This window comes from Lachancea thermotolerans (assembly GCF_000142805.1).
Source record: "Lachancea thermotolerans CBS 6340 chromosome G complete sequence".
In the NCBI taxonomy this organism is placed as follows: domain Eukaryota; kingdom Fungi; phylum Ascomycota; class Saccharomycetes; order Saccharomycetales; family Saccharomycetaceae; genus Lachancea; species Lachancea thermotolerans.
This window is the reverse complement of record NC_013083.1, coordinates 714,981-736,433: the sequence shown is the minus strand read 5'-3', so window position 1 is coordinate 736,433 and position 21,453 is coordinate 714,981. Positions and strand designations below refer to the sequence as shown.

Genomic DNA, 21,453 nt, shown 5'->3' with positions numbered 1-21,453 from the left:
GAGATATTCACGGCTTGATTAGGCTGGTGAAGATGAACTTTTATTCAAAGATAAATATGTGTGAATTATTTTGCAGTGAGATTTTTGAATATTTAGACCTGCCGTGTCTAGTGAACAGGATATCTGGGAAGCCTGTTCATAGTTCTTCAGCTTATAAAAGGTTCCGGCTCGAAGTTCATTCATTCATAGCATCTGCTGGTACGTACTCATATCCGGGGGGTGATTAAACTACATGTAGTTGCTCGCGCAGGCCCCAGCAAGCCGTTTTCCTGCGTTTGATTTCAACACAATTTTCCGTTCTTCAGCGACCGGAGGCACTCGGAGACTTCTCAATACATGTGCGGGCCTTATAGCAGCATCTCGAGAGGGTTCTCGACCACCTTCTTGAGTTCCCTCATGAAGTCGCCAGCGCGGGCGCCGTCGATGGTTCTGTGGTCAAAGGTACCGGTGATGTTGATCTTGTCTTCGAAGATGAAGCCGTATTCAGCGCCAGCGTCCTCCACAGGAACTCTCTGCACGGTGCCAATGGCCAGAATGGTAGACTGGGGTGGGTTGATGATGGAGGTGAACATGGAAACGGCGTTGTTCATACCCAGGTTGGAAATGCAGATGGTACCGCCCTGGAACTCCTCAGGCTTCAACTTGTTGATCTTGGCACGCTTGCCGAGCTCCTTGATCTCAGAAGAGATGGAGACGAGGCCCTTGGCGTGGGCGTTCTTGACAATAGGGGTCAGGAGGCCGTTGGGCGTAGCGACAGCGACGGAGACATCGACGTTCTTGAACTTGCGGATCACGCCCTCGTTGGCCAGCCAGTAGGCGTTGGCGTCAGGCACTCTTTGTGCAGCCACGGTGACAGCCTTGATCAGCATGTCGTTGACAGAGAGCTTGTACTGGTCCTTGCCAGAGGCGTTGAGCGACTGTCTGAGCTTTAGCAGCTTGGAGACTGAGATCTGCGAGGACACGATGTAGGCGGGGGTGCCGGAAGTGGACTCGAGCAGACGGTCGCCAATGATCTTTCTCATGTTGGAGATAGGGATGTCCTCGTACTGAGCGCCAGGGCCCGCTGGCGCGGCAGCAGCGGCCGCAGTGCCCGCGGCGGCCGAGCCACCTGCAGAGGCCGCTGGAGACTTGCTCAGGAACTCCTCGACGTCGGATTTGGTGATTCTGCCGTGGGGACCGGTGCCCGTGACGGACTTGAGCGCGACACCGTGCTGCAGCGCGATGTTCTTGGCCAGTGGCGACGCGAAGATGCGGTCGCCGGCAGGCTTGCCCGAGGCGGCCTGCTTCGAGGCGCTAGGCTTCTTGGCGGGCTTGTCATCCTTGGCGGACTTATTGTCCTCAGCAGGCTTGGCGTCCGCGACAGGCTTCTCGCTCTTGGCGGGCGCGGTCTCCTCGACCTTGAAGTCCTTGAACGCGGCCACGTCGCCCTCCTCCTCCACGTACACGGCGATGGGCTTGCCCACGGGTAGGTCCTTGGCGCCCGCAGGCTCCAGGATCTTGGCCAGGAACCCGTCTTCCTGGAACTCGAAGTCCATCTGCGCCTTGTCGGTCTCGATTTCCGCGATGGCCTCGCCGGGTTCCAGCTTGTCGCCCACCTGCTTGTTCCACACCGCGATGTTGCCCTGCGTCATCGTGGGCGACAGCGCAGGCATCCCGATCACTGTGTGTGGTGGGTACGACGACGCGTACGTCCGCAGCTGCAGTCTTGCGCTGCGCAGCACTGCGCTTCTAATCCGGGGTACTGTGCGAATGAAACTGGACATTTTCTGCTCCTCGCGCTGCTTCCACTTGTTCTTATTTCGACTGTTGCGATAGCTGCCTGACCTTCTGCTGGAAGTTTGGCTGGGTCTGCGTTGGTGGATGCTAACTTGCGAGTGTCGTTCCCTTGGCTGGCCCTTCGTAGACCTTAATCGCTAGGGCATGTTCCCTTTTATACTTGCAACGGTCACGAAAGTTGAGGATCGAAAAAATTTTAATCGTCCAATGAGATAAGAGATAGGCGGTTCATGTCACGTGCCATGGGCCAGGGCCCTGGAAATAGCCGCCGAGGTGGAGCCGCCGAGGCCCTGGCACCAGTGTCTGGGCCTGGGTCGCGCGCAGCACGCCCATGTGTGTGTTCTGTGTTTATCCTGCTCTCGTAGCGGGACATTGGGAGTTTCTGGGGCCGGTGCGGTGTACGGGACCCATCACAGGGTCCAGAAGGCCTCTTCAGAAAGCTTCTGGCGACGTAGTAGGCGAGTCACTTCGCGCCGGCCACGCACATCGGCACAATGATCGTGCCACGTTCATCACTCACTCTACACTGTACCAGTTGTCCAGCGTTACAGCCTTCTCAGCGGGCTGAAACATCGCGGCCATCGACTGCGAGCCCTTACCGATGTAGTCGTCCTCCCACTCGATGGGCACGGCGTCCGGGTTTCTGTCTAGCAGCGTCTGGGATGTCTGCCAGGAGAAGCGCACAGTCTGCAGCGGCCAGCCGAAGAGCGCGGTCCGGTTCGAGCGCAGCCACGCCGTCGTCTTTGCGTCGGACGGGTAGCCGGACCCCAGGACCTCGTCGGGGCGCGCGCGCAACAGCTCTATTAGCACGTCCCTCGTCACCTTGGCCACGACACTGGCCACGCTCACGACGCAGAACAGAGAATCGGCCTTTTTGGCGACCGTAAACTTGATGCTGGGGAACAGGCCCTCCAGCTTGCGCTGGTACGTCGCAGGCGGGCCCACAGTGTCTACATAGACGTGCTCGACGGCCACGCCGCGCTCCAGCACGCCGCGGATCAGCGCAATGGTCACGTCGTGCGCTTGCTCGTTCAGGTTGTAGTTCTTCTCGGGCGGGAACCGCAGCATCCCGCTCGAGATGTCGCACGCGCTGATGCATGTCGTGGCGTACCCCACCTGGTCGATCTCGCCCGTGTACATTCTCTGGAACAGGTCCCGTCTCACCGGGTCCGTCAGTTTTTTCGAGTCGTCGAACGCGTAGCGCTTTTTCAGCACCTCGTCCTGGTACTCGCGCGTGCAGTAGCTGATGCCGTAGACCATGGGGCCCAGAACAGGCCCGCGGCCCGCCTCGTCGACACCGAGGATTACCGCGCACCCGCTGTCGCGGATCTGCTGTGGCACTTCAGAGTAGAACGTCCGGCTGTGCAGCGAGTCCTTTGCCTCGAGCACGGTTGGCGGCAGCTCGGCGAGCGGCTCTGGTGATTTGGGGGTGCGATATGACCCGCAATTGGCGCTCATTGTTGTGGATCTCTTGCGTTTTATGGCCTTGGTGAGCCCTGGAAAGTTCGGCGATGAGCTAGCTTTTTCAGTAGTTAATATATACATATATATATATATATATATGTGTGTATATTAATACCGCGTATGTACATGAAGGTCATCGGGACAAGGCGCGGACGCGCGTGCGCGGCGCAATTGCAGTCTCTTGCCTCTATTGCTTGCCTATATCGTCAATGGTTCCAAAGCTCAGCACGCGCTCAATGCGCGTGTCGCCGGTGAGCAGCATGCAGAGCCGGTCGATGCCGACGCCAAAGCCGCCTATAGGGGGCATCCCCCACTTCATGGCGTCCACGTAGGCGTGGTCAATGGCCAACGACTCTCTGTCGCCGTAGGCTTCCTGGGCCTGTTGCTGGGCCTCGAACTTTTGTAGCTGCGCCTGCGGGCAGTTCTCCTCTTCGTAGGCGTTAATGTATTCCTTGCCCCCGATGAAGACCTCGAAGCGCTTGGTGGTCAGCATGTCGTCGTCCGGGTTGCCCTTGGCCAGCGGGGACATCACGGTCGGGTGGTGGAAGATGAGCGTCGGCAGCGAGCCGCGGCAATGGCGATCCTCTATGTAACGCGCGCACAGCGCGTTGAGGATCTGCTGTGGAGAGCGGTCCGCCGTGTCGAGCTCGATTCCGCGGGCCTCGAGGGCCGCAGCCAGCGCGCGCGGGTCGGCGAGGTCCAGCTGAGAGAAGTCGATGCCGGTTTCGCGCTGCAGGGTCGGCAGGAACTCGACGCGGGCGAAGCGGCCGCCGTTGGCGAGCAGCACGGCTTTGAGCTCGCGCGCACGCGCGGTGTCGGCGCGCTCGAGCACGTGGAGCAGGAGCTGCTCGGCGAGCGCGATGAGGTCTTCCATGGACGCGTAGGTCTGGTAGAACTCGAGGGTCGTGAACTCCGGGTTGTGCGACGCGTCCACGCCCTCGTTGCGGAAGACGCGGCCGAGCTCGTAGACGCGGTCGACGCCCGCGACGACGAGCCGCTTGAGCCACAGCTCGGGCGCGACGCGCAGCTGGAGCGCCGCGTTGGTCGCGTTGGTGCGCGTCGTGAAGGGCTCCGCGGCCGCGCCGTTGGCCTTGGGCGACAGAACCGGGGTCTCGGCCTCGAGGAAGCCGCGCGCGTCGAGGAACTCACGCAGCGCGGAGAGCACGCTGTGGCGCACGCGCAGCGCGTCGTGCCCGTTGACCAGGTAGTCCAGGACCCGGTTCTGGTTGCGCTTCGCGGGGTCCGACAGCCGAGGCGGCAGCGCGCGCAGCGCGGGCGCCAGCAGCGTCGTGAGCTGCGTGCACTTGAGCGAGAGCGTGCGCTCGCGCTGCGAGCGGCCCGGGAACCCGCACGCCTGGACGTGGTCGCCGGGACGCAGGTCCTGGACGTGCTGGAAGAACTGCTGGCGCGACAGCGCCGCGGCGCCGGGCGCCGCGTGCGCGGCCATGACGTTGTAGTTGAGGATGAGCTGCGTGGAGCAGCGCGCGCTGGAGACGTCGACGAAGCACATGTTTTTGCCCGCGACGCGCACGGAGTCGACGCGCGCGCGCAGCACCTCGCGAAGGTCCGGCCGGTCGTGCTCAAGGTCGCAGTACTTGCGGACGAAGCCCGCGACCGTGGCTGTCGCTGGCGCGACGCGCGACAGCGACGGGTAGAAGTCGCGGGCGCGCGCCGCGATGGCCTCGTTTCTGCGCGCGAAGTCGAGCGCGGTGGAGAGCCCGCGGGCGAGGCTGCGTGCGAGGGGGCTCGCGGGACGTAGCATGCGGGGCGGAGGGCGGTGGATGGCGAGCGGCGAGCGATGAGCGGTGGAGCGGTGGGGCGGCGGAGCGCTCTGACGACGCACCGAAATATCGCTGGCGAACGCGATGAGCGCCGCGAAAAGAGAGCGTCACGTGCGAGCACGTGACATCAGGATGCCCGCACGTGTCAGGCACGTGCTCCGCACGCGCGCGCCGCTCTCGCTCAGCTAGGTGTTATAGTTGTTTTCCGAGTGCTGTAGTTAAACAGCCGTCAAGACGATAACGCAGTATACATGATCATCACGCGAGAACAGCGCACAAGACGCGCGCGCACGCGCACACCGCGGCCGCGCGGACAGCTGTCCGGCACGGCGGGGGTGGGCGCGCTGGCGGGGCCGGCGGGGCCGGTGGACTACGTGAGAGAGTGACTCTGTGTGTGCGGGAGTACCGCTACAGCATCGTGGAAGTAGTACAGTGGAAGTTACCCAGTAGAAAGAACCCGCCAGGCGGCGCCTGGCTTTTTTGTAGCGTGCGCCGGCGCTCGGGCGGGTAACCCGCTGAACAGGGCACGAGGGCCGGCGCACTCACGTGACCAGTGCTCGGGCCGCCAAAAAGAAGGTCCTACCCGGATTCGAACCGGGGTTGTTCGGATCAGAACCGAAAGTGATAACCACTACACTATAGAACCGCTTGTTGGGAACCTTGGCGGGAGGCGCGGATGTATGGGCCGGGCCAAAGGGCGCGGCCAAACGAGGCGCAGCAGACGTCACGTGATGTGCTTTGCACGTGACGTTTCAAGCCCACGTGCGTGCTTGGCGCGGTCACGTGCGATGGCCTGTCTCGCTCGAGTATGTCGCTTCGTACGCGAGTCTGCGCCACACCGCCGCTCTTTCGTGCGACGCTAGCTCCCGCGATCGCGCGCAACGACACGCCGCGCTGCGCGCGCCCGCAGCGCGCCACGCCACGCTCCCAAAGAGCCGCAAACGCGCTCAGACGTGGCCGCCGCAGCGCACGACTCAGGCCGGTGCTCGCGGCCCGCGCGGGCGCTACGGGCTCGACGTCGCGTTGCACGAAAGACTGTTTCGATCGTCGTGCACGGAACCCCCTAGCAGCCTCCACCTGCTCAATTTCGACCTGCTGCTCCAGTAGCAGCAGCAGCAGCAGCGTTATTGACACACACAATAGGGCGAAAAGCTTGAAAAGTTCCGACAGCTTTCAGAACCCCACGGATCCAGCAGCGACCCGCCAGCAACGCCAGAGCCTGCGACGCGACAGAAACCCAGTGCGCCAGCGCTTGTCACACACACAGACACACTCACCCAAGACTCGAAGCAGCGCCTTTCCCCTCGGCGTTACCAGCATGGATTTCGACGAAGACACCTACGACACCTACGAAGACGCCTCGGGCGAGCTGCCCTCGCCCGTGGCCAGCGAGCGGTCGATGATCTTCGAGCGCAACGTGGAAGAGCCACGGGCGCCCGGCGCGGCGGCCGCCCCGGCGGCCAGCACTACGAGTGCGGGCAGCGGGCACGACAGCGAGCGCGCGGCGCGCGACAGCGCCAGCGCCAGCGGGCGGCACGCGCTCGAGGACCTGGTCGCGCCCGCGCTCGACGCTTCGGCGTCGATCGTCAACGACCAGGACACAGACCTCGACAACGTCGAGATGATATACTCGGGGCGGCCCTCGACGCTGGGGCTCGATCTCGCGCTGGGCCGCACGCGCACCAACTCGTTCCAGAACCTGCCCGCGCTGTCGCGCGCGGGCAGCACTGCGAGCGCGATCAGCATGAGCTCGGCCGCGTCGGCTGCGTCGGGCGCCTCGTGCGCGTCGTGCACGTCCAATGCGTCCAACGCGACCGCTACGGATCGGCCCCGCGTGCTGCGCTTCTACTCCTACGCGGACATGCTATCCGACGAAAACGCGCACTCGCGCCGCCCGTCCCTGACGCAGTCCACGTCGTCCTCGCTGCTCAGACAGTCCCCGCAGCCCTCCTTCTCCAACCCGTTCTCGCCCTCCAACAGGCGCAACTCCAACTCCTCGGGCCTCAGCCCGGGCCTCGCCGCGCCCACCCTGAGCTCCCGCCACTTGCCCAACCACCTCACCACCTGCTCGCGCTCCCCGACGCTGCGCGCGTCCACGCCCGTGGGCCAGCCCACGCCTACAGCCACGCAGCTCCCGGCCGCGGGCCCGCAAGCTCGCAAGGAGCGGAACAAGTTCCACCTGGAAAGCAGCGGCAGCGATTGCTCCACCAGCGACGAGGAGTCCGACCAGGACATGGCCACCTCGCCCAACTCTCCCACCCTAATGCAATCTGCCGCTAATTCGCAGCCCCTCTACAACACTGTCACGGGGCCCCGTCTTACCAGGGCTTCTACGCAAAACAGCTTCAAGAAAGCGCGTCCGCCCTACCGCGTGAGGACCTACTCCAGCGCGAGCTCCATGTCGCCGCTGTTCCACGCCAGCAGGGCCTCCTTCTCCAACCAGGGCGCTGCACAGAACCTCAATGACGTCCTCTACGACGACAGTCTACAGACGAGCTCGGTGGGCGATGTGCTACGGAAAAAGGTCAGCAACGCAGGGGACGTTTAAGTAATTATTTGGGACACTGTGTCATGGGGATCGAGACACAGGTTTGGTTGTTAATCGATGATCTTTGCAGATTCGGTTCAGTTTGCTTATGATTTTTGTTTTATTTCTATCTTTTTTGGTTGTTATATTATCCTCCCCGCTTCCCCCACACTCACACGCACATACACGCTCGCAGACACATGCACAATATTCCTGACCAGCATGCCAAGCGCCAGACATTATAATTTGATCTTTTACTTGTACCTCTGCAGTCGGCCGCCATACATACCTGCGGTGTTTATCTTGGCAGATCGAAAGCATGTAAAAAAAAAACACACGTGCCTTCCACGCCCTTCTGACATCGATGTGGATCTATGCTATTAAAAACCTAGTTTTATAAATAGTCCTTCCGACTCGCGGTTCTAACAAATCTCCTTAGTTGCCACTCCACGTCAGCTTCTTTGTTGTCCAGCGTGCCCAGTCTTAGCTCGAACAGCCTCATCTCGAATCTTGGCCCAACCTCTGCCAACTCCACGCCTTCCCTGGTCCTTACGTAAACGTGTTGTCTCACGCTGATAAAGTCACCACGGTTTGCAAATGTTATGACACGCGGCGAGTCCTTCTTGGGTCCCGGTGGGAAAATGTGCTTGAGAATGGTTACTACCCTCTGACCCAGCGGCGTTGTGAAGTTGTCGAAGATTAAGTGCGGGTTCACCTCGCTCTGGTTTCCCGCATTCAAAATATCGTGTCTCAGCACGACATTGTGCAGTGTGAAGTAAGCCGTTGGCCCGTGAGGGAAATGTGATATTGTTAACGATGTGGGGACACCTCTGTGTTCGTGGAGAACAACAAGGTCTGATGTGCCGGACTTTTTGCATGCGTCCACTAGGTTGGGCATGATGTAGTTACCTCTGTTCAAACGCACCGCGGATGGGAAGAGTAGCCTTATTTCCTTGGCAAACTGTGAGAGCCTTGTGCTGGGATCTCTGGATGTCGTGACAATCACTTTGGGCTCTGCTAGCCCACTAGTCGCGCTATATTCGTCATCTATGGTCTCCTGAATCGTCTGGTCGTACTGAAAGTCTTTTTGCAGTTGCTCATCCTCCGCCACGTCCTTGGGCAGGGGCTTACCTTGCGCAAGTGCATGCTTTATGAGCTGTCTCTTCTGTTGCAACTGAGAGTCTTGTAACTCCTGTGCCTTGCGATACAGGTACTCTCTACGTTCACGCGCCTGTTTCCTGAGCATCTTTCAGTCCGTGGTATGTCTTGATCCTCTAGGTGTCTGGAGCTCTTCTACCTCATCGCATGAACTTTTCTAGTTCCAAAAATTTTTCAAAAACCCAAAAAAGTATTAAGGTATCAGTGTCACGTGCAATACGACAACGTAGTGCGAAGATGCTGTTTGCATTGGCTCGAGATGCTTTGGAAGCCAAAGCGTAGGCAAGGTCTGTTGTTTCTTGTACTCGAAGAAGTAGAGTACCTGGAGCGCGGCGCTTACACATATCCATGAGAGACACCCGACAAGCGCTGGTCGCCAAATTTACAACATCGAAAAAGCCGTGAGCGTTAAAAGCTAGGTCTATCTGGCCCCTATCAAGTTCCTTTGCTCAAAACAGCTCTCCTACCTGCCTGTTTTAGCCCTAGCAAATTCCTCCTCCTCTGATATTTCCATTCGCGTCTTCAAAAATGAGTTGTTGCGATTCTTAGACGGTATGTCGATTGACTCTCGTCTTTCACTGAGAGCAGAACGTGACAAAACAGATCGCGCCATCCTCTGTTGATGAACATTATTGGGCAGGAACATGTGAGTAGATAAAGCCGTTGGTAAAATCGTCTGAGCTGTAGGTGGAGCATTGGATTGGTGGGCGTATCTCTGCAGCGTAGAATCGGATATGATGCTGCTGAAGCTTCCCCGGCTTCGAGGATATCTCGGTGGAATAGCGGAAGGAGCAGATGGCTCGGGCGCTTTTTCTTGTGTTCCTTCGGGAAAGAAGCTGGACGTGCTTGCCCGCAAACTCGCTGGTGTGACATCGCCCACAGCAACAACGCTGCTCTCCCCAAGTGTAGGGTGCTGTGCAGTCAACGGCGTCATGATAGGTGGGGTGGGAGCCTTGTTGGCCAGCTCGTTTAGGAATAATCCGCTCAGCAAGCTTCTTTTAGGGTCATGCTTGTCGGCAGGTGGTGGTGTTGTATTACGCCCAGCGTGAAAACCACCCTTCGATTGTTCGCTGCGGCTGAACATGAGCTTGTCCCACTGCTTTTGATAGTATTGGTCATCTTCTTCGTCATCATACAGCTCGGAATCGTCAGAAAGTGAGTTCCAGTCAGACTCATCGTCGTCACTGCTGAAAAACACCTTGTTTTCCGAGGAGGGCGCGGCTGGCTTGTGATGAGCGGTTGGCTTCCTGCCAAACAGAGATTTAGGTATGTGGTCATGAGAAATGGCCTTGGTAGGCAATGCAGAAGCTGTGGGCCCGTCATCGGGCCGCGGCGTGAATAAGCTCCCGGCCGAACGCGTAGGCTGAGCGACTCTCTTGTGATTCTTTTTCCGCTTCTGAGCATCGCTCGCATCCATCGAATTAGCCTGAGCTGATCCTTCTCTTTTTCCAGCAAAGACAGTGGCATCTGGGGACGCCAGTATCATCTGCGATGACTCCGGCGATGAAACGCTAGAATCGTTACCAAGAGTGAATCGGGCTCCTTGCTTGTTGGGCGCGTGCTTGGATTGCGCGTGTTGCACATGCAGTTGTTGCAGATGCGGTTGTTGGGGCTGGTGGCCAGGCCTTGGATCTTGTGCCCTGTGTAGGCCTCTTTTTATCTGTAGGTCGCTGGTGGCACGAACCGGCAGTTTCTGATGATGTATGTGCGGGAACCGCGGCTGCTCTGGGGATGTCTTGGCTTCAGAGGCTGTACCCTGCATTGCGCTCATTACCTGCATAGGCTGCATTTCAGAAGCCGTCCGTTGATGAGTCCGTGGAGGAGTGGGTATCTGGCGCGGCTGTTGCTGGCGTTGGAACTGCCCGCTGTTAGCTGGGTTGAGGACTTGGTAAAGATTCCTAACTCCGTCTCGCTTCTTTGACTTGTTGAGTTCATGGTCCTTGAGGAGCGCTTTGTTCATGATCCTCCAGCTCAGATTGTGTAGCCTTTCGCCTTGCTCCAGAGCTTTACTGCTCCGGATGAGCGCGGTGTATAGATCCAAGCTGTCAAAGAGCGGCAGCTTTTCAGGAGTGAAAAGACTGGGAGCAACTTTCAAAAACTTTTGTCGGCTCAGATCGGCCTCGCTATTGCTTTGTGGGTCATTCGATGGTTCTTTAGACTTGCTTGGTTGGTGTTTTCCGCTGGCACTTTTCGACCTGGTCTCTTCCATCATGCGCACGCTTGGATCTTAATAATTCGGAGAGCCCCTAAAAGAAATTTGGCGGTCTACCCTAAGGTATAGCTTTTTCTCGAGTCCTAGCTATATGGTCCAAGGGCTGTTAAACTCTTAATCGGTTCGAGCACCCATTGGTCACGGCTTCATCAATATACTTAATTTTTTGAGCCTTGAAGTATATATTAAAGTGATCTCTGAAGGCGCACACATTAGGGCGTGTGACATGAGATGCATGAAGAGTGCAGGGAAGAACTACTACAGAAAGGCACCACGGCCCAAAGGAAGCCCGACAAACGGCGTCCAAGGTCGATGATAGTGCGTTGTGACCATGAAAACAGCTATAGATTCGAATGTTATCGTTAAATGATTCGTTAAGTGTATACATATGATAAAGGATGGTTTTTCAACATGAAGGGTTGTGAAGGAACAGTACTGCGCATCACGCGGCGAGCGTAGTCACGCGTTCGTGCGCCCCCTTCACTCCTTCTTATCCTTGGCGTACTCCTGGGCGGAGTTCAACCCCTCCTTTGCCTTTGCATGCAGAGTGTCAGCGGTGGACTTGGTAGCGTCCAGGGCGGTGTCAGCACCTGACCAGAACTTCCCCTTGGCCTTCTCGGACCACTCAGAGAGGCTCTGCAGAGAGGAGCTGTAATCCTTCTGGGCCTGTTCGTACTCTTGCTGGGCTTTCTGACGGAGCTCCTCGGACTTCTCCTTACCAGAGGACCACAGGCCGGAAGCGTTTTCGTCGAGATTCTTCTTCGCAGCGTCCAGCTTCTCCTTGGCCGTGTCTACAGCGTCGGAGATAGTCTTGGGAGCGTTGAAGTTGGAGGTCTTTCTCCTGGCCTCCTCGTACTCCTCTTGTGCCAGCTCCGAGGCGGTCTCTCCCCAGCCCTCTAGAGCCTTGGCGGCTCTCTTGGCGAGCGCTTCGTCGTTTCTTCCCTTGTAGGTGAACCAGCCCTCGTCCTTGATCTTCTTCAGCTCATCGAGACGTCTCTGAGCCTCGCTGCGTCCGATCTTCTTGTTGCGGACTAGCTCGTCGAGTTCCTCGCGGGCCAGCGCCTCGGCGGTCTCGCCCCACCCGACAACACTCTTAGTAGCGACCTCGTCCACGTCGTGGGCCTTAGACTTGTCACTGCCGGAGGTGTCGCCTCTCAGCCACTGAAAAAAGCCCTTCTTGCGCAGCTTGCGGTCCTCCTGCTCCAGCTTGTCAGACAGCTCGTTGATGTTGTCGTTGGTGTACTTGGCGTAGCGCGAAGACGCATCTTCGAGCTTCTTCTTGTACTCCTCGAGCTTCTTGCTGGCCTCGTCGACCTGCTTCTTAAGCTCTTGGTCGCCGCTAGAGAACAGGCCCTTCTCTGAGTTGTACTTGTCGCGCAGCTCGTTGAAGTGCTTGTTGGCCTGGTCGTACTCCTGGATGGCCACGGCCTTGGCCTTCTCAGCCTTGCTGAAGCCCCAGTTGAAGATGGACTCCTTGGCCTCGACCGCGGTGTCGCGCGCGTTGCCGGCCTTGTTCTTGATGTCGGACTCCACGTCCGAGGCCTGGCGCTTCAGGGAGTCCGCAGTATCCTGCGTGCCCTTCTTGGCGCCCACAAAGGCCTCCTTGATGCTCGACGCGTCCTCGGACACGCCATCCTTGATGTTGCGGATGTCCGCGGAGATCGTGTCGCGCGCGTCCGTCACCAGGCGCGAGATCCGGTTCTGGCCCTCGCGCTTGCGCTCGTTGGTCTCCTCCACAATCGCGTTAAGCTCACCGGAGCGCTCCAGGTACTTGTCGCGGCGGTCCGTGACGGCCTCCTGAGCCTCGCCCAGCTGGTCGCCGATCCACTTCGAACTATTGGCCTTGGCACGCTCCACGTCCGCCATCGTCGACGACACCTTGCGGTCCGCGTCGTGCGCCCACCCGGCCACCTGGTCGCGCGCCTGGTTGGTCACCTGGTCGAGCTTGGAGCCGGCCTCGCCGCCCTTCTTCTCGAACAGATGCGCGTCCTTGTGGGGCGCCTGCGTCAGCGCCCCGGTGTTGAGGTGCCGTTGCTGCCGCTGCACCTGGTACTCGTACAGTGCGTATCCCGCGGCAACCATGGCCGCGCCTCCGATGATTTTTTTGGACGACATATTTCTTATGCTATGCTGTGTACCGCTTGTTCAGCTTCTCAGTCGGATCTGTCCAGATACAATACCCGTCGCTATCAATACAGTGACTTCTTGGAAAACGAGGTTGTTCTTGAAACCTTGTTGCCTAGTATTCCGATAAATCCCGACAATGCTATTACTGAATCTAGATGAAAGCCCGCGACCGACTTCCCCAGCCGCTGAACCCGCCTCTTTATATACGTTTTTCGTTCGCGCCCCTGAATCCGGCTAACACTTTTGCCCCATCTCCGTGTCCCTTTTTTTGCCATTGCCTTTGCCCTTGCGTTATTGCCATTAGAGGTTGCTGGAGACAACCGGTAGGGTCACTGTGGACGAGCGGAGCCGGCCGCCGTGCGACGTGCGGTACGCACGTCGCGGTCCGCAATTTTCGCACGCGGTAGGTCACGTGCTAATGAAGGTTGAGTTTCCGACGCGGCTGGGCGGCGAGAAACCCGGTCGCCGCCACTGCTAGGGCTCCCATATTGCGAACATTGTGTGTGTCCAATGGGCACTCCAAAACCCCTGCTCGTGGCGTTCCTCAGGCGTTCGTTGTCCTGCGTATGTTTGCGGCCCGTTTAACACTTGCTTTGAGCACGCGTCACTTCCGTCCTGGGCGATCCCGGAAGCTGGCGTCCTCGTAAGCCTCGTTCCGTAGGAGACGTGCTGCTGACGTGAGGAAGGCGGCGCGGAGAAGCACGCGCCGAGAATCGCGGGTCCGGAGCGGACGGGCTGCAGTGCATGGGAAAAGGTGCAGAGAGAATGCGTCATACACGTGACGTGGGATACGAGGCTGTCGAAGGGATCGGCCGCCGTGCGCAGGTACATAATGCGTGGATCGTGATCGTCTTCGTGTCTTATGATTCCGTTGGTCGTGACAGCGGAGAGATCAGTTGATCACGTGGGTTGAGTGGATTGAGTGGTGGTGACAGTTTCGGGAGACGTGATGTGTGTCACGTGCGCTGGGTTCGGACGCGCGCGCCTGCGGCGACGCGATGCTACCCTGGTGGGAATCGCGGATTCTGGTAGGGGCGGCCAGGGCCGCTAAGGACGCCTACAAATTTTTCTGGTAGCACGCTCACTCACCGTTGCAATTGTGGCCTTCCGTGTGGCAGCTTTGTTTAGGGGCCCACTGACTTTTCTGGTTCTACCCTTCTCCAGACACTCGCAGTTCTGAATATAGCACCTACAGAACAAAACATGAAAAATATCACTGAGCTCATCTTGAGGAAACCAGCCATTCGAAATATCACCAAAAATCAAATGGCTGGTTCTCAACCTTAGCCAACCGCAACCTCTGCGTCTGGCCCTCTCAGCCTCAACTCGGGAACCGTCCATCAACAACCAGAATGCACGTAACATACCCCGGCGAGGCTAAGATCGAACGCAAGGCACGTTGATGTGTTCCGAGTACTCCCTGTTGTCGCAGGAGTCCATCGTGGTAGACCTCAGTATTCAAAACCCTCGCCTCTCCAATGCACTTCACTGCTACCCCACTAGCACCTCTCCATCCTCTCCCGATTCGGACCGGCTGCCCTTCTACCAACGAACCAACGCAGCACGCGCGCTTGAGGACGCCGAAGATATGACTGACGAGGAGCAAGAGCAGTCGCTCATCCAACCTCTCATCGACGCTCACAACCGCAGCTCTGATGAGCCCTTGAGGCTCAAGACCACCTGCGCGACCACCGCTTTGCCTCAAAGAGTCCCGGTGCCTTACCGCACCCACAGGCCGCAGCACTCGCAGACGGTAACCATCCTGGACGAGTCCGAGTCCGAGCAAAGCAAGCCCTTTGTCAGCCAGCAGCTGACGATGAGCCAGTTCGATCTCCAGCAAACTAGGAACTTTGAGCAGCGTGCCAAACTTCGGCAGCAGGCCTTGGAAGCCCACAACAGTGACTCTAACAATACCCTCGGCATCCTAGACAAAGTATGCAAGTGGTCGCGCTACTCTAAACGTGCTCAGAAACGTCCTCAGAGGACCCCCTCTGCCCGGAGTGCCTCCTCTGTCCGGCGCGCCCCCTCGCTTTCCAAGCGCAAGGACTTCTCTAACAAAAGCGAAATGGCGTCTTTCGCGAGTTCAGGAAATTTCATCTTCCACCGTGGATTCTCGTTGCGCCGCGCGCCGGGCTTGCCCCCAAGATACAAGTACCGGTCTCGCGCCGAGCTGGCTTCTGCTATGGACTATGTGGCGCCGGAAAGCACTCCCGTTACAGACTTCACGACGTCACAGCACTTTCTGACGATGCAATTGAAACCTCCTGCGTTCTGGCAGGTGCTGCGGCTTCATCCGAAGTTTACGTACAAATTCGTTTCGGCTGGCTCTTTATATAGACAGAGCTTGAACTCTCAGAAGGGCTTACACAGGAACAGCATACGCCGGCCCTCCCCCCTACCTCAGCGGGTGCGGACGCTACGAAGGTCAAAATCTGTGCCAGGCTCCCGCAAGAACATTACTCTTCAACTACAAAACCCTCAACTCTACGATGTATGGAGACACTACGTTATGAGTGTTGTTCTTCAGCGGATCCAGTTTCGGATGTATCTCGTCAACAGCTCCAACTCAGATAAAGTGTCGACTTCAGAAAGCGATGCCAGCCAGCCATTATCGAGGTGCTCTAGCTTAGCGCTTCAAGCTTCCTGGATTAACGATTTTGGCGCGAGAAACACTCGAGGCGATGACACTTACGCAGGCTCTTGTAAGGACGAGGCAAGCTCAATTTCAAGCTCGGGAAGGCATCAGGGCATACGTAGACTAAGGCTGGTCTCTTAAAGTCTAGCGTGCATAAATTGATAGAAAATAACTTGAGATCTAGCTCAGCAAAGTGCTCGAGAAGAGCCGCAACTTTTAGAGTTAATCACCCGCTATTGCCAATTCTATAAGTCTCTATAAGTATGGGCGTAAGCTTTATATGTAACAATAAGTCTTCTGAACTATCGTTCTGGCTTACGGATATTTACACGGTGTAAGTCCCCGATCAGTCACGGCCCGGTTGAAAAGCCTGGTGAGCTTTCCATTCCAAACATTTGTCTAGAATCCCAAAAGACCCTGATAGATCTTCATTTTCGAAAGCTGGCTATCCTTCACGGATGCCCAAATTTCCGAAACGCCTAATGTCGTTCCAAAAGCGCTCTGTTTCATGGCTGTAAAAGTGTCAATTTTCTCTGGGGTATCCAGCCACATTTCAAAAACGATAACCGATAGAGCCATCAACGTGCTCTTTATCTTCCCGCTCTCTTGCGAGCCGCCCGACAAGGATTTTCTAGCCCACTGATCGTAATGCTGAATGAACCATTCCCAGACCACGTCGCGCACGCATTGATTACCGCATTTTTCTTTTGCATTATAAGACATTCCAAACAAGGCTTTCTCACTACCTCCTAAGCTGATATTTGTGAGAACAAAGTTCAAGGCTTTTTGGACCAGTTCTAATGATGTGGAAAAGCCTATTGTTTCCAAGGCCACAGTTTGCAAGTCAGCAGGTGAGCAACCTGTTACATGAGGTGCTATCCCTTGGCTGGACTTTGCAAGCTCAAAGTGTTTCTTCCACTGTTTCAAAGTAGTGTTCTGGAATGATACAACTGTGAAGATGCTACCAACTAGTTCAAATGGTATGGCAGCTTTAGGGCCCTGAAGTACTTTCTTAAAATATTTAGCACACAACGCTTGAACCTCAGGCAGTTTCTTCCCCAAAGACAAAACCTGTGCCATCACATCTATCTCGTAGGCATCGCGCTTGGATCCATGAAAGCTTTCCGGCCAATCTATCCGCTTGAAAAAGGGCGCAATGATCAATTTCTCGAGGTCCAAGTCTTTGCCACTGCTGGCAAATCTCATCACACTCAAGTCAAGCTGCTCTAAAATTTTTAAGCCCATGCTCCAACCAATATAATACTTTGAAAGCGTCTCATTATCAATCTTGGGAACCGTTTTTGAAATGATATGGATCAGTCCGTCAAGATGCTCCTTATTTTGATAAATCTCATTACCAATAAAGTCGTTGAGATCGCGCATTATTCCGTAAAGGTCAAGCTCGGACAGAGCGCCACTTGAGATAGCTTGTGCTATTTGCTCATAGCATGAGGCGGATTCGTAGGATACCCTGTAATACCCTTGAACGTTTGAGTTAAAAGACACAACAGGATAATCCAGACTCAATGTCCTATCCGTGAGGAGAGCATGGTTCTTGTCCAGAGACCCATCTGGCAGCCTCGTAAAGAGGGGTATGTGGTAAGGCACGTCTTCGAACTGCTGATCTGGAGCGGACTTAACTCGGTGCTGTTGCAAGGTGGTTTTTCCACTCTCTTGCGTTACATGCAATATAGGAAAGCTTGGGGTGTGTACCCATGAAAACATATAGTTGGGGATGTTTTCCGAGCGCAACTTCTTTCCAAAGAAAGTCCATATTTCGGAAGGTTTAATGCTCCGATTGTGGAATTTTTCGTCGCTTACAAACTCTTGCAGGGCTAGCTTGAAATTTTCCTTTCCAACGCTACACTGTAAAGACCTTATTAAAGATATTCCTTTAGCATAGTTCTGGGGGTCAACTGCGTCGGCTGTTTGCGCAACGTGGTCCGATTTACAGGTGTCTGAAATGCTTCGACTCTCTGGGATAGAGTCCCTCTTGAGGCATGATTCTAATTGAAACAAGTAGTCATCTGAAGCAAAGTAATCTGCCCCCTTAACGTTGCTCAGTACTTCACATGCGCACCATGTCGCAAAGGCCTCGTTGAACCACAAATGATCCCAGGAGTCGAAAGAGATGTAGTTTCCCATCCACTGGTGGACCAACTCGTGGACAAGCAGCTGCTCAACCCGAGACTGGACACTTGCATCGGCCAAATTAGTAGGACCCAGTAACACGTTGTCTTGTTGAATGGTTATGAGACCAAAGTTCTCCATAGCCATGTCACTTAGAAAAGGCAACAGTGCAAAGTCGAGCTTGGCAATAGGAAAGCTTAATTTGAACATTTCTTGCAGGGCAGGTAGGTATTTGCAGACTGTGTCAAGGCCAAATGCTGCAAGCTCGACTTGTTGAGCAGCGAGGAACCGAACTGGGAGCTCTCCTTGAGGCAGCGCAACTTTGGACTCAATTGACCGTAGGTCACCTAAAACAAAGGCCAACAGCGATGGAGTCATCAACGGCGTCGTGTCAAAGAACACACGCTTCTGCTGGCTCTCTGGGATCCTCTCCTCTGAAACCGCGGCGGTATTGGATACTATTTGGAAGCGCTCGTGAGCAGTAATATCGAGCTGGAACTGTGCCTTATGGTTGACTTCATCGATACATGGAAGAATCATACGAGCAAAGCCAGGTTGTGAGTGCGTAGCGATCACGTAGTTATCGCTGCTGCCAGTCTCTGAGTCCATGTAATTGGTCTTGAAGATTCCCCTAGTGGCATCTTTGTACGTCTTGATAGCGTTGATCTTGCCGATGTATTCTAGAATAAGAGGTTCCACTCGCTGTCCGTTGGAGACATCAATTGGCTTGTCTGTCGAGAAAGTGATAGCTTTTCCCGGTCTATCGTACTTCACCGTGAATTTCAAATTTCCTATGTGTGCAGAAAGGACGATTAGGTTCTCCCCATGTAGCGAAAATTCGCTAAGTTCCTTGGCGCCCTGGCGAGGCTCAAGTTCGACCTTCAGAACACCGCGGAAATTAGCCTTTTCATGGTCCAAAACTAGGGAGGCATTATACCGCTTGGGTACCACACAGTTGGTCAGCGAGAACATTAAAGACGGTTTCCTGGTTTCCACCTGGACACTGACTCTTGACGTTTGCTCTTGAGGGAAAACAGCGTTCAAAAGTTTCAATATTTTTCCCTCCTATAAAACAGAGCTGGGCTAGAGAGAGGAATGTTCCGGCAACGACTTAACCGTTAAGGAAGGAAGAACGAAACGTATAATAATACACACCGAGCTACGCGAATTTATGAACTCTTAAGCCACTTAAAACAAAGGCCCCGCAAACGCGCGTAAAACACATCTAGCGCTGATCGGGATCACGTGACAAAACAGCAGGTAACGTAAAGAGAAAACACAAGCATACTTTGCCGCTGCCTCTCGAGTTCCTTCCGTTGTTATATTCAAACGCGAATATGCATGATACTCGGATAGTTTCCCAGCGTTTGCTCCAAATACTTATTCTAGCCTCGGAATTTGACTTGAGGAGAAGTCCCCACTTCCGGAGTTGCTACGATGGTATCTCGTAGCTCGGTGGAGTCCGGTGCAGCCTTCAGGCCTTCCGAAACGCCTCCGGGGTAGTCAGAACGAGCACGCTTCTTTACTCAAGGGTTCGAATCTCTTATCCAAGTTTCGCCGCATACACGTGACCATGGAAATTTATGGAAAACTGTTTCTAGAGGAAGACCTTCGAATTTATAAGAGGCAATGCTGCGCGGAAGGCATATCTATGGCACATCTTCCAGGAATTGTTTAAGCTACTTGGAAGAGGACTGTGCATGTCAGATAACAGAATACTGAAGTGCGATGAAGTCGGTGTCGAATAGTGAACTCTACGATATATTAGGCGTTTCTGCTAGCGCATCGCGCCAAGATATAAAAAAGGCGTATCGCGTCAACGCGTTGAAACACCATCCTGACAAAAACGGACACTCAGAGGAGTCGAAGCTCAAGTTCCAGCAGATCTGCAAAGCTTACGAAATTCTCAAGGACGAAAGAAAGCGCGAGATGTACGACAGGTTCGGAACAGCGGACGAAAGCCAGTGGCATACAGAATCCACTAGTTACCAGGAGCAATCGGGGATGTCTGCAGGGGACCTGTTCGCGCAGTTTTTCGGCGGAGGAAGCACGACAGGCAGCTTCTTCAACGACGACATGTCGTTCTTTGGAAAGCGACAGGGCGCTCATACAGCGCCATCGCGTCGTGAGTTGCCTCGCGGCCCCGACATAAAGCACTACCTCAAGTGTACTCTAGAAGAGGTTTATCATGGTAAGAGAGCGAAACTTGCTTTGAAAAGAACTCGACTTTGCAAAAAGTGCAAAGGCGAGGGCGGCTTGAAGGCGTCGCAGTGCTACACATGCGGTGGACGCGGTATACGGACAGAAACGAAGCGGCATGGTCCCATGGTCCAAACATGGTCGTCAACATGCAGCGACTGTGCCGGTCGCGGCAGTTTTATGAAGCAGAAAGATATCTGTAGGGACTGCAACGGGCAGGGGTGCATCAGAGAACGCAGAATATTTGACATCGAGGTTCACAAGGGAATGGAAAATGGCCAAGAGGTTGTACTGCCTGGGGAGGCGGATGAGGTTGTTGGTTCAGAGCTTGGTAGCGAGCATGTGATACCTGGAGATGTGATCATTATTCTGGAACAGCTCCCGCACAAAGCGTTCTGGCGCCATCGCGATGCTAGCTTGGTGCTGGACCACTGTAAGGTTGACCTGAAAACCAGCCTGTGCGGCGGCCCTGTGTGGGTGGACTCCCATCCTTCCGGCAAACTGCTGAAAATTGACGTTTTGCCGGGGGAGATCTTGAAACCGGGAGCAATTAAATGCGTGGAAGGCATGGGGATGCCTAAGAGTGGCGGCAGGTTTGGTAACCTGTACATTCGGTTCGATGTCGCTTTCCCTGAATCACTTAAGCCGGAAACCGTTGAGGCGTTGAGAGCCGCGCTAGGCCAGGAACCTGGGGCGAACTCGGGCGCAGGAGAGCCAGCGGTCGCTGTCGAGGGCAGGGAGGTTGAGGAGCACGTTCTCAGCAACTTTGCTCCGGACCTCGAGCTGTCTAGAGACAGTTATCGGAAGCGGCAGGCCCGCGGACAAAGTGCATCGAGCAAGCGCCGCAAGTATGCGGATGACGACAGCAACGACAGCGATGTAGCCGATGAGCAGAACGGCGGCTGCACAGTGCATTGATTTGAAATTTCAGCACGGTAAAAGCATCTACGGTATAATATTTAATATAGTTGGTTTCAATTGTCATTCAAACTCTTCGGCGTGCTGCAACACAAGAGCAGGCGCTCGATTGTCCTGGCCAAAGGATCAGGGGGTCTTTTTAAAGGTCCACCTGCTCTTGCTGCGGCTCCCACGGGAGCGCACGATATATTTTGTGCAAGTGGTCCCGTGATTGATATATCAGTTAACGCAGGCATTAAAACGCTTGCGCGAACAATTGAGTGACAGAAAACAGGATTCTTCAAAGTGCGTATCTTAGTTAAAAAAATGACCCCATGGCTACGGGCGTCTTGGCCATCTCAGATACCTAAATATACGATGCCTGTAGATCTCAACCCTGTCGCACTAGTAGCTAGGTCCGGCGTATAGCACCTCATGTGACCCGGCAGTTTGATACTGATACTACTGGCTACTGCTGCAGCTTGCTCGACAGCGTCAACCTGCAATCCTGTTTGCCTATTGGGTTACTTCTGTCAGATCTGTAATT

At 55.5% G+C, this 21,453-nt stretch overlaps 10 protein-coding genes and 2 non-coding genes across 12 annotated transcripts; 3 read left to right on the top strand and 9 right to left on the bottom strand.

Annotated features, from left to right (window-relative positions):
- Positions 1–347: 347 nt before the first annotated feature.
- Positions 348–1,763, bottom strand: LAT1 (dihydrolipoyllysine-residue acetyltransferase; the record flags this gene model as incomplete). Its single annotated transcript, XM_002555377.1, has 1 exon — positions 348–1,763. The coding sequence occupies one exon, from the start codon at positions 1,761–1,763 to the stop codon at positions 348–350; it is 1,416 nt and encodes a 471-aa protein (XP_002555423.1).
- Positions 1,764–2,292: 529 nt separating this feature from the next.
- RNH201 (ribonuclease H2 catalytic subunit RNH201) lies at positions 2,293–3,321 on the bottom strand (the record flags this gene model as incomplete). The annotated part of the gene is made up of 1 exon (XM_002555376.1): positions 2,293–3,321. The coding sequence occupies one exon, from the start codon at positions 3,319–3,321 to the stop codon at positions 2,293–2,295; it is 1,029 nt and encodes a 342-aa protein (XP_002555422.1).
- A 106-nt stretch (positions 3,322–3,427) lies between these two features.
- Positions 3,428–5,002, bottom strand: MSK1 (lysine--tRNA ligase MSK1; the record flags this gene model as incomplete). The annotated part of the gene is made up of 1 exon (XM_002555375.1): positions 3,428–5,002. One exon carries the CDS (start codon positions 5,000–5,002, stop codon positions 3,428–3,430), a length of 1,575 nt encoding a protein of 524 aa, XP_002555421.1.
- A 184-nt stretch (positions 5,003–5,186) lies between these two features.
- Positions 5,187–5,299, bottom strand: SNR68. The gene has a single exon (XR_002432212.1). It is a non-coding gene; the product is annotated as a snR68 (small nucleolar RNA).
- A 296-nt stretch (positions 5,300–5,595) lies between these two features.
- On the bottom strand, positions 5,596–5,667 carry KLTH0G08910r. The gene has a single exon. It is a non-coding gene; the product is annotated as a tRNA-Gln (tRNA).
- A 162-nt stretch (positions 5,668–5,829) lies between these two features.
- KLTH0G08888g (KLTH0G08888p) lies at positions 5,830–7,569 on the top strand (the record flags this gene model as incomplete). The annotated part of the gene is made up of 1 exon (XM_002555374.1): positions 5,830–7,569. The coding sequence occupies one exon, from the start codon at positions 5,830–5,832 to the stop codon at positions 7,567–7,569; it is 1,740 nt and encodes a 579-aa protein (XP_002555420.1).
- A 373-nt stretch (positions 7,570–7,942) lies between these two features.
- Positions 7,943–8,794, bottom strand: IMP4 (snoRNA-binding rRNA-processing protein IMP4; the record flags this gene model as incomplete). The annotated part of the gene is made up of 1 exon (XM_002555373.1): positions 7,943–8,794. The coding sequence occupies one exon, from the start codon at positions 8,792–8,794 to the stop codon at positions 7,943–7,945; it is 852 nt and encodes a 283-aa protein (XP_002555419.1).
- A 375-nt stretch (positions 8,795–9,169) lies between these two features.
- MKS1 (Mks1p) lies at positions 9,170–10,918 on the bottom strand (the record flags this gene model as incomplete). Its single annotated transcript, XM_002555372.1, has 1 exon — positions 9,170–10,918. One exon carries the CDS (start codon positions 10,916–10,918, stop codon positions 9,170–9,172), a length of 1,749 nt encoding a protein of 582 aa, XP_002555418.1.
- Positions 10,919–11,398: 480 nt separating this feature from the next.
- On the bottom strand, positions 11,399–13,033 carry OM45 (Om45p; the record flags this gene model as incomplete). The annotated part of the gene is made up of 1 exon (XM_002555371.1): positions 11,399–13,033. The coding sequence occupies one exon, from the start codon at positions 13,031–13,033 to the stop codon at positions 11,399–11,401; it is 1,635 nt and encodes a 544-aa protein (XP_002555417.1).
- A 1,414-nt stretch (positions 13,034–14,447) lies between these two features.
- Positions 14,448–15,821, top strand: NIS1 (Nis1p; the record flags this gene model as incomplete). The annotated part of the gene is made up of 1 exon (XM_002555370.1): positions 14,448–15,821. The coding sequence occupies one exon, from the start codon at positions 14,448–14,450 to the stop codon at positions 15,819–15,821; it is 1,374 nt and encodes a 457-aa protein (XP_002555416.1).
- A 258-nt stretch (positions 15,822–16,079) lies between these two features.
- Positions 16,080–18,782, bottom strand: TMA108 (Tma108p; the record flags this gene model as incomplete). Its single annotated transcript, XM_002555369.1, has 1 exon — positions 16,080–18,782. One exon carries the CDS (start codon positions 18,780–18,782, stop codon positions 16,080–16,082), a length of 2,703 nt encoding a protein of 900 aa, XP_002555415.1.
- Positions 18,783–19,538: 756 nt separating this feature from the next.
- On the top strand, positions 19,539–20,927 carry APJ1 (Apj1p; the record flags this gene model as incomplete). Its single annotated transcript, XM_002555368.1, has 1 exon — positions 19,539–20,927. The coding sequence occupies one exon, from the start codon at positions 19,539–19,541 to the stop codon at positions 20,925–20,927; it is 1,389 nt and encodes a 462-aa protein (XP_002555414.1).
- Positions 20,928–21,453: the final 526 nt, after the last annotated feature.